Source organism: Panthera leo, chromosome A2 (genome assembly GCF_018350215.1).
Source record: "Panthera leo isolate Ple1 chromosome A2, P.leo_Ple1_pat1.1, whole genome shotgun sequence".
Classification (NCBI taxonomy): Eukaryota; Metazoa; Chordata; class Mammalia; order Carnivora; family Felidae; genus Panthera; species Panthera leo.
In genome coordinates this window covers 113,299,337-113,314,550 of record NC_056680.1, presented here as the reverse complement: position 1 = coordinate 113,314,550, position 15,214 = coordinate 113,299,337, and the positions used below count along the sequence as shown (strand labels likewise).

Below are 15,214 nucleotides of genomic sequence, written 5' to 3'. Positions count from 1 at the left end.
ATGCCAAATGACTGATTTTATTTTCATTTATGCATTTCAAAAAATCTCATTTGTAGATTGTAGTCATTCAACTTTTATGTAATGTTCAAGCTGTGACTCAAAATATTAATGTCTTGATTTTTGAGGCCTGATATTTTGCACATAGAAATTTTTTTAATGGTGAAGAATTCATTATGAAAAAATGGAAAGGGCTAGTTTTACATTCACTCATTTAAGTTTATTTTATATGATTCATGAGAATTTTGATTCCAGATGAAATAATTAAGGTAGGTAAAATAAAACATACTTGAAAACTTGACCGTATTAATACATTGAGATTTACTCTAAGTTTGAACTAACCAGTCCCACATATATAATATTTGGATAAGAAAAATTATTTATCATTTAAAAACTCTATTGACAATACATGCATTATGAAAGTTTTTCAGTCCATGATGTATTTTGAGAATTTTATGCACTAATAATTTGCAAAATGGGTACTAACCTAGACTTACATTTGGAATTAGATAAATGTATATATTTTTCTAATTGTTCATAGGCTGCCATATCTTTTCCACACAGATGATTCTCTGGAGACAGTATGTAGACCATTGGATTCCTTTGCCACCAAAGCCATATTAGCTGTACAGGCTAACACAGAGAAGGAGTAGAATGGAAATTAGAGCAAGGAGCAGGTCTATTTCAGACAAGTGTTCAAACTGATTTTGCCTCTCATGAAGGAAATCATTTTGATTTCAAAATTCAGATGTCATTTAGACATCCACTTAAAAATTGGTTTAACCAACTCTTTCCCTAAACTAATGTTATTTTCAAAACAACTAGGTAATAGAATTTAATCGATTTTTTTCCCTCCTAAATGACGATGTGGATATTATTTTTTTAAATATAGAATAGGCACGGAACTCTTGAGTAGCCTTCCAGAGACCTGTAAGTTTCCAGCATTGATTACTTAAAGCCCCTGAAAGCTGTGAGGGAGCCACACAATTGAGTGAGGGGCTAGGAGGTAGAATCCCACATAGCATCTCACAGATGTCTGGTTTAACCCCCTGTATAACCCTGCTTTCCACCTGTTCCCTCAGCAGGGTAACCATGGTCTCAGTCTTAATCCTTAAAGAATAGGCATTTCAGCTGCCACTTTTCTTCCCCCCCCAGACCATATACAGGAATGTACTGGATGATGTGTATGAATATCCAATACTTGAAAAAGAATTGAAAGAATTTCAAAAGATACTTGGAATGCACCGTCGTCAGTGAGTATTTAATTTTCTGGATTGCCATTAATAAAAGAAAGCAGCAAGCGTGATCGAATTTGGATGTTTTATAAATTTTTTTAAACATTTATTTATTTTTGAGAGACAGAGAAAGGGAACGAGAAGGGGAGGGGCAGAGAGGGAGGCAGACACAGAATCCGAAGCAGGCTCCAGGCTCTTAGCTGTCAGCACAGAGCCTGATGTGGGGCTCAAACCCACGAACCATGAGATCATGACCTGAGCCGAAGTCAGATGCTTAACCAGCTGAGCCACCCAGGCACCCTGGATGTCTTATAAAGGTCATCTTGAGGGATGCCTGGGTGGCTCAGTCGCTTAAGCATCCGACTTTGGCTCAGGTGATGATCTCATGGTTCGTGCGTTTGGGCCCCGCATCGGGCTCTGTGCTGACAGCTCAGAACCTGGAGCCTGCTTCGGATTCTGTGTCTCCCTCTCTCTCTGCCCCTTCCCCACCTCTCTAAAATAAATAAACATTAAAAAAAAACATTAAAATTCATCTTGAACATTCTGAATCAGGATTCCTTCTTGATTCCTTAGCTTTTCTATAGTAAATTGTGTATTTTGTTTTTATATCAAAATGAACACAAAATTAAGGTTGTTGACTATTTTGTTTAACCCTCTTTAATACGGTAGAAACTGTAACAACCTTCGTACATAAAAGCAATTATTTAATAAGTTATTTAATGTTAAAAATATAAACATTTAACTTGATGTTTTGGGGGCTCACAGCTATGTCTGATGGAATAAGGAAAAAAATTTTATAGGTAGGTTTCAGCAAGTCACGAAGCATTTTTAAAGCTCCATTTTATGGATTCCCTGAGGTTTCTTTATCAGTTTAGAAAGATTAAAAAAAAAAAATTTACTCAATGACTTTTGGCATGTGTAAGTATCCCTGAGGTATCTATCATTAGTCTTTCAAGTTGCCAATACCTGACTTAACCACTGACCCTCCTTATTAATTTTGGTAAATGAAAGCATCAAGTCATTATTCAGTTTTCAGATACAGCTGCAAAGTTCATCTGAAGGGAAAAACTGTTCTCTGATTTACAGTGTAGTTTGTACATAGTAAACATGATGAAAGACATGTGTGTCAAGTTGTGAGAAACTTCTATTAAGATTTCAGAAGTCACAAAGGCACTTCTCAGAGAAAATGTTAATTCAGGCCTCTCAGATGACTAATTTGAGATTTAAAGCCTGACCTAATTTTAGTAAAGAGAGATCCTGTTGCAGATTAAGTGTCTATATAAATTAATTTTAGGGCACAAACAAATCACGTGGAAGTTTTCGTCCTCAATCGTGAAAATCACACACTTAGAAATTCAGAAATGAGATGCGGTTTAGGACAGTGTTAGAAACACGTGTTGTAAATTTGGGTGGTCTTCCTTTGTCACAGTCTACACCACAAGAAGCCCCCATCACCTAAGAGCAGTATGAGATTGTGAACAAATACATGAAACAGAAAAGAAAAAGAACCTTTACATCAGAATAATCCTCCACATGGAAGCTGTTCTTTGCTGCAAGACAGACCTTGTTACCCTTGAGAAACTTTAATTCATGGCTTAATACATTTAAATGCATTAGATGTACTAATGGAACTTGATATATCCCATTAAAAAAACTTACATAGGGGCGCCTGGGTGGCGCAGTCGGTTAAGCCTCCGACTTCAGCCAGGTCACGATCTCGCGGTCCGTGAGTTCGAGCCCCGCGTCGGGCTCTGGGCTGATGGCTCGGAGCCTGGAGCCTGTTTCCGATTCTGTGTCTCCCTCTCTCTCTGCCCCTCCCCCGTTCATGCTCTGTCTCTCTCTGTCCCAAAAATAAATAAAAAACATTGAAAAAAAAAAAATTTAAAAAAAACTTACATAAAATGTGAAATAATTAATTAAAATAAGAAAATGATAGAAGATATGACTCTTGCCTCTTTGGTAGAAGATGATCTCTTAATTCTGGGAGAAGATTTGAGCTGGGGACCTGCAGGATGTCCACCACACAGGGAAACATTCTGGAAAAGATGCTCCTTGCGTTGACTTAACTATCTGAAGCACAATAATTTCACTTAAAATCCATCAGTATATGAGAAAACTTAAGAGTTTCTGTGGACTGAATAAATCCAGTTCTTCCCTCAGCATTCACTTTCTGTGGGTAGAAAGTAAAATACGCCTGTGGAGTAGATGGCATCTTTTCTTCCTGGTTCGCTTAAAATCCAGAGCCCAATGTCAAGGGTGTTCTACCTAGTGACCTAATGAATACTGGGTTTTATCTTTTTGAAAAGTAAAAAACCTCTGCCCAGTACCTGAAAAGTAGTCTTCTGTGACAATCATTGCATTACACAGGGTTTGGGACAAAGACTGACTTCTTGTCCTTTTTCCTTTCAGCACTGTAGATGAATATTCACCACAAAGGAAGGTGAGGCAGACCTCTCTCTCTCTGAAATGGGGCCATCAAGCTTGAAGACCTTGCCTTGCCTCACTGGCATTTCTTCAAAATGAAAAGGAGTGCTGCCTCCAGCAGAACAGGGGCAGGCAGGGAAGCCTGGGGCTAGACCTTGCGAGCACCTTCCTGCTTCACTTCAGTTTCCCTGTGCTAGTACAGATCCGGTCGTACCCATATGCCCTCGACTTGTCGTTCTGAGTATTTTTGGGGTCTTAGATTTGCCCCAGTGTTCCCAGAATCATATAAATTTGAATTTGAAATATTGATGGGAAAAGAAAAAAGAAAAAAAAATGCAGGCAAGAATCTTGACTGCAAGCATGAGGAAGTCGAGTAAGCAAAAGCTTTGCCCTTTCAACCCAACAAAAGGAGAAATGGTAGCAAGAAAGAACGTGTTTCCTATTCACCTTGAAGGGGAAATGCACTGTGAACTGTCGGGCACAGGTTTTGTAGAAGCTGATCTATCAAGTGGAGAATTATCATGAATAATCTACTTATTTCCCTTAAGCAAGTCGTGGTGCCACAGCAGAAGTATGCAACTTTGTCCCCTGCTTTATCCAGAACTCCTCGATCCACATGCACGGTTGATGTTGGGATGTCTAGAGAAGAATACATGGATTTTGCAGTAGCCAAAGTTTGAAAATCATGCCACCCCTCTCCAGCATGTTGCTAGAATAATTATAGGGGCTTTTTGCCTGCTTCTGGCTTTGGCCAGATCTGTCTTGTTGCTCAGAATCTCCACCTCCACATGCGTTAATAGAGGCAACTCCCTATTTATTCCTCTAAGATTGGATGGGTGCGTTTCATATTAAAAAGAAAAAAAAAGAAAGAAGGAAAGAAAAATTGGCTAGCTCTTCTGGAACATGCTGTAAGCAGCTGTGGTTTTTCCAAAGGGCAGGAATGCATTCATTCATTGTTCTCTTTCTCACTTCTCACAGAATAAAGCCCTTTTCCACCAATTCAGTCTTAAGGAGAACTGGCTCCAGCATAGAGGAACTGTGACTGAAACAGAGGAAAGTGAGTATGATTTTGTGAGGGTTTGGGGTGGGTGGAGCAGAGGTCAGTCACCTTCACTCTCCAGCAGTAATGCATCGGCCTGCCCTTAGCGTTTCCAACAGTCACACCCTGTGACAAGCACCTTAGGACCCCACAGGATGGTTTTTATTTTATTGCTTTGAGTGTTACAGTTGTCTTGACCATACAGCAGTGTCCCAGGGGCCAAGGACATTTTCAATTTAAGAAGGAAGGAAAGGAGCCTGCAAAAGAGCTTCCCAACTTTCTTAGGGAGAGGCGCAAAATTGCCGGGAATTTTCCTTTTCCTCTTAGCTGCTTTCTCCCATAATCTGTCAGCCCACTGCCTGTGACTGACTAGAAAGTCCACTAAAGCCACCGTGCAGGACATTGGCGGAGTCATTCCCTGGGATTTAGAGAAGAAACTCTTGGCGAGCATAGCGAAGGAAAGGAAATGCACTGAAATCCCTGCGTGGCCAGGCTGTGCCGGGCAGTGCCGCATGCCCCGTGCGCCCTGTGCCAGCGCTGCTCAGTGAGAGGGTCAGTGAGAGGGCTAGTGACCCACGCTGAAGGCAACTGCTCACTCAGCACCAGGGGAGACAGCCTTGCAGCCCCCAGAAGGTGCTTACATGCTATTCTGTGCTACTCTCTTGTAACAGAACAGGAAATGGTTTCCTCCCGTTTGCACCAAGGTTGAGTGAAGTGCAGAACCTGGGGAAACATAATTGAAACATTCATGCTATAGTGACTGGGAGACTTTCTCTTTTAGCCCACTTCTCAGTATGTGCTGAAATTCTATGTATGCACATTTAATATCTGCTCAGCTTCTCCAACACACAACAAAACGTCACATGGATGCTTCTTGTGCTATGTAGTGTTAGTATATAATGCTGCTGGTAATGGGGCATAAGAAGTATGGTCTATAACAAGTGGAAGCTTAAAAAAAATTAGCTTACCTCCTAATTCCTTAGTTGCAGGCCCTCCATGCTTGTCTTACAATTTAATCGTAAAATTTCCCAAACTGAGTTTCAAAGAGCGTAAGTATTTCCAGACCCCCAGCCTCTTTTTGTTTGTCAGTTTATTAATAAGCAAGTTGTAAACTTTGCTCATATTTAGCAGTTTTGTAGGATTTTGTCTGGTTCAAAAATTTTATTTTTCTGTGAAAGGAAAAAGCTTTGTGTCTCTCACAAATCTGTTGACAACATATATAAAACAGCTATTTGTTAGATGCTGTTGTTTTTAGTGACATACCCAACGGAACCCAAACCAAAATGTCAGTGCCTTCTGGTGGCGTATTTACTTTGAGGTTTCTACACATAAACTCATAGTTGTTTGTTTTGTTTTGTTTTTTTTTTTTGCTTCATTTGCATTTCTGTGGAAACAATCCTGGGTTTATTTTTGTGGAGCCATTTAAATTGCTTATAAGATTTCTCTAGGAAATGCACCCTCCCCCTTTATTTTTTTTACATAAAATGAGAAATAATATGCAATATGGTGGAAATAATTTGCAAAATGGTAGAGAAGAATACCTAAGTGTATTATCTTTTTGAAAGAAGCTAGTGTTTTATACATTCAGAGCTGGGATAAGAAGCAAATAATGTATCAATTATCTCCACTATTATTAAGCAATTTCTGCTATCAAATCATAAAGAAATTTTTTTCCAGGACCCTGATTCACCTTGATAGTGATGATGTCCTAGTAATAATTATTTGCACTGCAGACAATAAAATGAAACTTAAAGGGCTACAAACCGGACTTCTGTTTGGAAACCATACTCATCACCATCTTGCTCAGGGACATCATTATTAACTGCTCAAGATACCTGAGCACGAAAACCATGGCAAGCCGGCAGATTTTTTTGGATAAGCTTGTGAGAAGTCTAACAGCAAAATGCAGTATTCCCGATTGAGCCACTGTGACTATCCACAAGTGGAATGTCACATAAAAATTTATTAGTTAGGTACCTTAATATATTGCTTTGGGAAAGCTCAGTCATGCTGAAAGAAATTACACTTTGTGAACCACAAATGCTACTGTGCTGGGGTCAGGCCATCTCCACCATGAGCACACACTTGTATCACATGGGTCTCTCATTACAGTTTGGGAAGCCTAAGTCCATTTACCAGGTCTTGATGACGTCTGCATCTCATGTGTGTGCAAGCACATATTTATATATGTATGCCTTCAGGCACTTGGGTGCAGACATAAATATGTAAATCTAGTTCTGTATGTTTCCTACTAAAGAGAATAGTAAGGTAGATGACTTCACTTGAAAAAAGTCTGTACCTGACTACAGTTATCTGTTTACTAACCCTTCTTTTGTTGTGTGCAGTTTTTTGCCATGTGTATATAACAGAGCACTCCTATGTAAGTGTGAAGGCAAAAGTTTCCAGTACAGCACATGAGATCCTGAAAGTTGTGGCAGAAAAGATCCAGCACGCAGAAGAGGATCTGGCTCTGGTGGCCGTCGCATTCTCTGGGGGTAAACGATTTTATGTCCTGGGATATTAATCTTTCCCTGGATCTCCTCTGAAAGGAGAGTAGACATTTTTATAGAGTGAATGTGCAGCTTGCCCCTTCTGGGTCCGCAGCTGGATGACCACAGTAACAATAAGAAGCCGCCTACCAGAGGTGTTTCCATGACAACGGTGGGGTACTGTTGGATACTGAATTTCCTCCCCAAGAACTGAATAAAGAGGCATGCCACTGTTTTGAAATATAAAGCTTTTCATATTTTATACTCTAGATAAGCCTTCTATTTTCATATTTAAATTAACTTGGGAAATTGCTAAAGGATGAAATTACTTTAGGAAGGAAAAAGAAAGACAGCCTAGTCATATTGCTGGCTGACAGTTTAATACTTAAAAAGACTCCCTGTTGAAGGAAATAAAACCCACACTAAGCTGAAAGCTCCCAGGCAATGTTCCTTCAGGTGGACGTGGGGAGTGAGGTCTGGTTATAGCTTTTCCTTCTGTTGGGCCTTATTTATCCTCAGAGAATGGTTTATTGTCTGTTTTGAATAAGATCACACAGATTACAAGCTCACACTATCGATCTACGTGACCTGAACAGACCCCTCCATTTTCACTGGGGCCGGTCAGATCTCGATGTTGCTGGCCCCCTATTTGGCTTACAGTCTTTATTTAATATCTCATTAACCCTGAGAAAAATAAAAAGAAAGTGACTTAGCATCAGTAGTTGAAAAATGGAAGTACTGTGTGAACTAATCAGCCAGAGATAGGGCCGGAGGGAGAGGGGGAGCAGATAACTGGCATTCCTGTTTACCCTTTGTTATCATCCTAGAGGAAAGAGAAGAATGTCAGAGTTTAACCTGGTGTTACAGCATTGCTGTGACAGAATCTTCTATTGCTTTGTTACTCAGAAGCAAGTAAAATGGTCCTACAAGATAGTGGATTACATATGCGAACCAATATAGCCTTCTGCCTGGGCCTAATGAGAGTCTCTCCCTCCCTCTCAAGGGGCCCTCATTGTGCATCCCATCATCAAAACATTATCTAGAGAAAAAGAGCAAAAGGGGAGAAACATCTGGACTACATGAACTTTAATCGGAGAGTGGTCGAATTTTTAATAAAATATTTCAGGCATTCCAGATAGATGTGATAAATGTGTATTATGTTTCACTTTAAATGACCAAAAATATTAAATTATTCCAAACAGTATTGAGCTTCCCTCAAGACAGTACCATTACAGAAAGTAGTCACCAGGTCCCCATTCTGCAGGAGGAAGGACCCTGAAGGAACCTGGTAGCACAACTGAGACCCATCTCCCTTGGGGGTGACTCAGAGTCAACCCAGGGCCACACGTGAATCTGGGAAGTAATGAGTAGCTCTTTGAATACTCAGTATCTATTTGATGGCCATGAAATACCATTTTTACACTCTATTAAATTAGATTCATCAGGGAGGCCAGTGCCGTCGTAATGTGTATAGACTCAGTGCTAATCTTCACTAGAAATATCAGCTTATCTCTTGAGTTATCCCACAGATGTGGAACTGTGCCATCATTTTCCATCAGTTAGTACTTTTGTCTGTTAAGAACCTTTCTGCCTGTAGCTTAATATTCTCCAAACAATAATGCTTTATGAAAAAGCAGGGGGGAAGAGTTTAATATATTCCTTGCTCTAGTTCCCTGATTTTCAGTGAATAGTGTTTTAAATGCTACTTCAAAATGAAATGACAATGAGATCTACTCTTACTTTCTTTTGTCAAAAGAAGTTTAAAAACGTTGCAATGCTGTAGGTTTTGTGGATTTTTCTAAAAAGACTAGTGCTGTTATCCTCCTAGCTTTCAGGGTCATTTTGTACCTAGAGAAAGGTATATGTATGTAGTAACAGAAATCTGCCTACCTAGTTATTCAGAGCTTAAAATTCTATGACCCTTAATCTTTTATAGTATAGTGACAAACCTGAAAATAAGAAAAAAAATACTTCTCAGGAAATGGAAAAGTTACTATCAGAAAGCCATGGCATTTGACTCCGTTAGCAAGTGCAGAATGGCTCTCATAAATCCAGATATAAGGTGGACATAGGAACACACAGGTTGTAAGAAACTGCAGCCGGAGGAAGAGGGAGACAGAGGAACTTGAGAGGCCAGCCGAGTGGGACCATTTACCACGCTCGTCAGCAGCCTGACATGAAAGTGCTATTGATCTTTATAATGCTGGGCCATAAAGAATATATTGGATTATCATTTGTGTACTCTGTATTAAGCAGAAATGTTCAAAACAAAATTTGGCCTTTGAACTGATTAAGTTATCTGAAAAACGTATGTGGAATATTGCATTCCCCCACCGTGCTGGTAACGAAAAGGCTGACTTAGAAGCTGATTATGTTAAAGTGCACTGAACTCGAAGATTGGTTTAGTCAATTCCCATCTGTAATTTGTAGTTACGAGGAGGACTTTTTTCTATGAAGAAGGCTTTTGTGTTATAAGAGAGCGCCAGTGATGGTAGAAACATGACTGAAGGACAGGAACAGTTTGTAATAAGGGAAATATGAAAAATACTCCACTTTACTAGTAGTCAAGAAATACAAAATAAACTGAGAATCTAGTTTTGGTTTTAGCTGAATAGCAGACTTAGCACCAGGAATGATCAGTGTAAGAATTCAAAAGCCATTGGGCAGTTTGTGTCAGAAACTTTATTTTTTCTTAAGTTTATTTATTTTGAGGTGGAGAGGGGCAGAGAGAGAGGGAGACAGAATCCCAAGCAGGCCCTGCGCTGTCAGTGCAGAGCCCAATGTGGGGCTCAAACACAAGAACTATGAGATCATGATCTGAGCTAAAGTTGGACGTTTAACTGACTGAGCCACCCGAGCGCCCCTGTATCAGCAACTTTAAAAAATATTCATTCCCCTTTGATCTAGTAATTCCATTACTGGGAATCTATCTTTAAAAAATCATCTATAAGCAGCCAAAAATTTATGCATAAGGATGTTGACTTCAGGAGTATATGACTGCTATAATAATAGATCCCATTTATCAAGCCCTTGTTATGTGCCACACCCTATGCCAGTATTTACATATATCTTGCCATCTAATTTATATAACAAAAATATTGAAAACTATTAAATTGGTCAACAATAGAGGAAAGATGAAATGATGGTATAATGGACTGTTATATACCAATTAAACATGACATACCTAAATATTTTTGACAAGTGGTTATCATAAGTGCTTATAGCAAAATCAGAATATAAAGCCAGATATAGAATAATTATAAATGTATATGTGTGTATGTATCCATACTAATTTTGAACACATATGTATAAATAATTGCAATTGTATATGTGTGTGGGTATTGGTTGTACACATTTACGTAAAGATCAGAACAAAAATAGACCCAAGTGTTATCAAAATAGCCTTTATATGGTTATCTCAGAGTGATGGGATTATGAGTGAATTTTACTTTTCTTCCCTAAACTGGTCTGTATTCTAAAGAATGACTAAAAATTATAAGAAGGAATGATTAGAGGTTTCCACTTTATGGATAGTGAGCAGTGATGTCCATGCTCCCATTGGTGCCATTGCACAGAATATGCAGAACTGAATTAAATCTATATTGTTTGCTTTTAAATATTTTTCTTTGGCAGTTTTCACTTTTTAGATATACTGTGTATGCCTACCACTGTTCTTGTGTGTCTAATCTCTCTCCCTCTTTTTTTAATAAAGAAAAACATGAACTTCAGCCAAATGACTTGGCCATCTCCAAATCCCTTGAAGCATCTGGTCGGATATATGTCTACCGGAAAGACCTGGCTGACACTTTGGTAAGGACTTTGAGCCTTTTACTTGAAACACAAATGGCACACTGAAATCATATTTTTTTGTATGTTTTGTAATACATGTTAGAAAAGTACATTGAACCACCCCCTCCTCTGGCCAACAATACACTTGTCAAATAACACTGCTTTTGCAAATCCAAGGCAAGTACAACTTCAGGAATCCTAAACCCTTCTGAAGTCAAACCCTGCTTCTCTCTGGGCCCCTGAAACAAGGGATATGAAAGAAGTGACCCTCCTCTCCAACAGAATCTTAATTCTATTTCTTCTTTTTGGGTGGATATGTGGAGATTAGGCTGAGAAATGTACCCTGTGCAGATTTAAGGAGAAAGAGACTCCATATCCTTGTTTCAGTCCATTTGGTGCACTTTGAGTGTACCCTTCCTTACTGGAAGGAAAGGTAGATTATCAGCCTTCCCCACGTAAGGTAGGCTCCTAACAATGGTACTTTGGATGTAGATGAGGAGTAAGAGTTTGAAGAAACATAGAACCCACTCTGTTAGTTATTTTCATTTCAAACTTAAACACATTTATGCCTAAGCAGATGATTTGTCGTTATGTTCCTAAAACCCTCAGTGTTATGGTTGCTTTCTGCATGGTAGGATCAGGCCTCGGATCCGTCACCCATAAAAGACAGGCTCTGCCAGATTGTGGTGGTATCATCTAGACTCTTGGTCTCAGTCTACTTCAAGGAGCCATCACTAAGCTGGTTCTTTCTAGCTGACTCCTGTTGTGTGTATAATTGAGGAATGTATACACCATATTGGTTAACCAAAACTGCTTATAATAGAAATATTTTATGTGAAATTACCTACAAGTATCAACCTACCATAATATTAATCATAGTCAGTTTTTGCACATAGTACCAGACAGGTGCTGAGTAATTTACATACAGTATCTCATGTAACATTGCCAATAATCCTGTGACATTCAGAGAGGCTGAGTAACTTACTCTCACTTCCTACAGCCAAGGAAGGGAAAGTGCTAGGACTCCAGTTATATTTGGCTCTGAAGCCATTACACATGCCTTTCCTTTGTAGGTGGTGAGGGAGCAAAGGAAAGGAAAACTTTTGTCTTACTAGGGTCTTTCCACTTCTGAGTGTCCTTCAGCAGGTCGCAGGTCCTGTGTCTGTACATGATGTAATTCTGTCAATGAACTGTGACAAACACAATGCTGCACAGCATCCTTGAGCAGATAATGAGATTGGCTTGACTTTAGTCCTCACTGTAAAGGAGGACCATCTACCCTGCAGCTGCTGTGGAGCTCCTGGTGATGAAGGAGACCTACACTCTGTCTCCCATGCCCTTCTTCCTCGTGCTCCCCATAGACTTGGCTGCAGTTCCCTGCCATGCACACCTAGAGCTGTCTCCCACCATGGACCAGAGCCAGCTTCAGAAGAGTGGGAGGCAGGCCTGAGCAATGTCTTAGTGGAATAAGTAGGTGCTCACTCTGAAGTATGTTCCGAGATGAGCCAGGTGCCATCTTGCCCTCAAATGTTTCCCGCCACCACCTCTGTGCACCACCTAAAATTGCCCTGTCGGAACCCCAGCTTTCAGCATTTTATCCCCAAAAGAGTTCAGTTGAAACGGAATATTATAAGGGTAGGATAACATGTGGAGCCACTAGCATGCACTATATTTACATACTGATTAATCCTCTTGGAGAGCAGGAGTTAGAGCCCTGAATGAGTGGGATAGAGAAATAGAAAGTGTTTCTTGGAGAGGGCTGTGGACAGCCTTGGGCAACGAGAGGGCAGTACCAGGGTGAGGGATGCATTTAGGGAGAAAGGAGGAGGAATAAAAAGCCAAATCTCCAAATTAGTATGCCGAGATTTATGTTATTTCCCAGCTCTTGGCTCTCCCTGTGAATGCCTACAGCGTAGCATGGCATCTGGCTGATTCCAGACTAATCAGGCCCTGAGAAAGGTGGGCTTCCCTCTCTCAGCACCTCAGTATTTGCATGCATTTTCTCAGTCCGCCCTCATCAAGTACCACGCTGTGTCCCACTCTGGCCTAGCTGATTCCAGACTAATCAGGCCCTGAGAAAGGTGGGCTTCCCTCTCTCAGCACCTCAGTATTTGCATGCATTTTCTCAGTCCGCCCTCATCAAGTACCACGCTGTGTCCCACTCTGGCCTACGGGCACAATTTGAACCTTGACCTGCTCTGAAGAGAATCACATCTGTGGAAAAGCTCTCTGAAAGTCTTTTGTCATTTGTTTTTGTTTTTTTTTTTCAAATTAGGAAACCTTTTCATAACAGTAAACCTTGTAAAATGCCAATAATTTTGCAGTTTTTAAATAGGAATTAATGTTTATAATCTGAATTCCCTTCGTCCTGTCATGTCCTTAAATTTTGCAAAGTCCCATTCTTTTTTTTCCCAAGTCATTAACAATTTTAACATCATTAGCTATTCAAATTGTGTGTTTTTTTTAAGTAAACTCTAACCCCAACATGGGGCTCAAACTCACGACCCTGATGAGATCACATGTCCTACTGACTGAGCCGGCCAAGATGCCCCTGGAGAATTTACATTTTAATTAGAAAATATCAAATATTTTGAAAAGATGCCAAATAACTTTTAATAAATTTAACAGTGTCCAAAGATTTAAAGTTGTGGTGGCATTTAATAATTTCATGCCAGATTTTAAGGAAACAGTATTACCAGACTCATACCTATTTGTGTAGGGAAAGCAACAGATCCTTAAAATAATCATCTACCATGGGGTGTAAATGAAGTAACATTTATTTTTTTATTTCTTGTTTAAATTTGTATCGCTTTCCACAGGCATTTTAATAAAACTTGTAAATGTGTGTCTGGGATGTGGCTTGTTAAACATATTTCCTGTAAAAGCCATGTCTGTCTTTATTGAAGTGCACCATGACATTTCTTTTGTTTGTTTTTATACTAACCTGCTGGCACATTAATTCTTACCAGAAGCCAAAGTGATTTCAGGGCTTTCGCTTTCATTATGCTGTCTGCTGGGGCAGTGTTTTATAATCAGATTTGTAGATGCACGTGCATGTGCGTGCGTGCGTGTGTGTGTATGTGTGTATGTGTGTGTGTCAGGGGGGAGGGGCAGGCTAACTCAGTGAAGTATCATTGATCACATTCTACTGTTTCCAAGGCTGTTTCCCAATTTAGTTGCTAGGGAAACTATTAAGTGTACCCAGACAAGATGCCTTTCCTAATCTGGGTTTCTAGTGCCTTTCTGTGGCCAGTTTCCCAGACTAGGGAAAATATTAAGTGTACCCAGACAAGATGCCTTTCCTAATCTGGGTTTCTAGTGCCTTTCTGTGGCCAGCCAGTTCAGTGCCAAACATCTGGGAATTGCTGAGGGTCCTTTTGCTTCTGTCTGTTGGTTTAGAACCCATTTGCAGAAAATGAGGAATCACAGCAAAGGTCGATGAGGATTTTGGGAATGAACACGTGGGATCTTGCTCTGGAATTAATGAATTTTGATTGGAGTCTCTTCAATTCAATCCACGAGGTACGTGAGTAGTGAAAAGATAAAATAAATGGTAGTGCTATTTCACTGTGAATTCTTCTTCGGAGAACATTTGTGTGTGGCTAGGTTTTAAGAAGATCCATCATCTGGTGATGCAGTTATGCTTAGGATACCATAGCCCAGAGATATTTGGGGACCTTAAATATATTGAAAGACTGACAGAAACCTAGGAAAATCAGAATACATGATCATGCTTTATTTGTTCCTTATATAACCATACGTGTACTGTAGTATAAATATGCTATGTTTTTATATGTATGGATATATATGTATTTGCATGTTTATGAAGCTCTAGGGGGGTTGAAGAGCCATTTTACATTTGATGACTTTAATACTGATCCTTTTATTTTTTCTGTAAAGTTTACTGTATGTATACGAGAACCATATTTATGTACTTACCTACATACACATACAGCCATTCTTTTACTCAAAAACATTCTATAAATTTAGATTATGCTACAGGACATAAAGTACTTTCTTGAAAACTTTGAGATATATTTCAAATTTTTATGTTCATCAACCCTCCCTTTAAAAGACAGCTTAAACATTTATAAAATAGTAGGGGCAAAATGCTACTGACAGTTAAGGAATAAATGTAGCCAGTGGAAAAGGCTCACAGGAATCAGGAGATGAAAAATGAGACAGCCCTCTGCAACCATATGTTGCATTTGCTTTGCCATGTAGTAAAATGTTTCATTACA

General features: G+C 39.5%; 1 protein-coding gene across 1 annotated transcript in view; it reads left to right on the top strand.

The window, feature by feature from the left end:
- Nucleotides 1-15,214, top strand: part of RAPGEF5 (Rap guanine nucleotide exchange factor 5) — a 225,865-nt gene that overhangs the window by 181,993 nt on the left and 28,658 nt on the right. The window contains exons 14-19 of the mRNA XM_042919932.1: nt 1,153-1,250; nt 3,642-3,672; nt 4,635-4,713; nt 7,041-7,190; nt 10,897-10,994; nt 14,373-14,495. Coding sequence (XP_042775866.1) covers nt 1,153-1,250; nt 3,642-3,672; nt 4,635-4,713; nt 7,041-7,190; nt 10,897-10,994; nt 14,373-14,495 — 579 coding nt within the window. The remainder of the gene's footprint in view (nt 1-1,152; nt 1,251-3,641; nt 3,673-4,634; nt 4,714-7,040; nt 7,191-10,896; nt 10,995-14,372; nt 14,496-15,214) is intronic.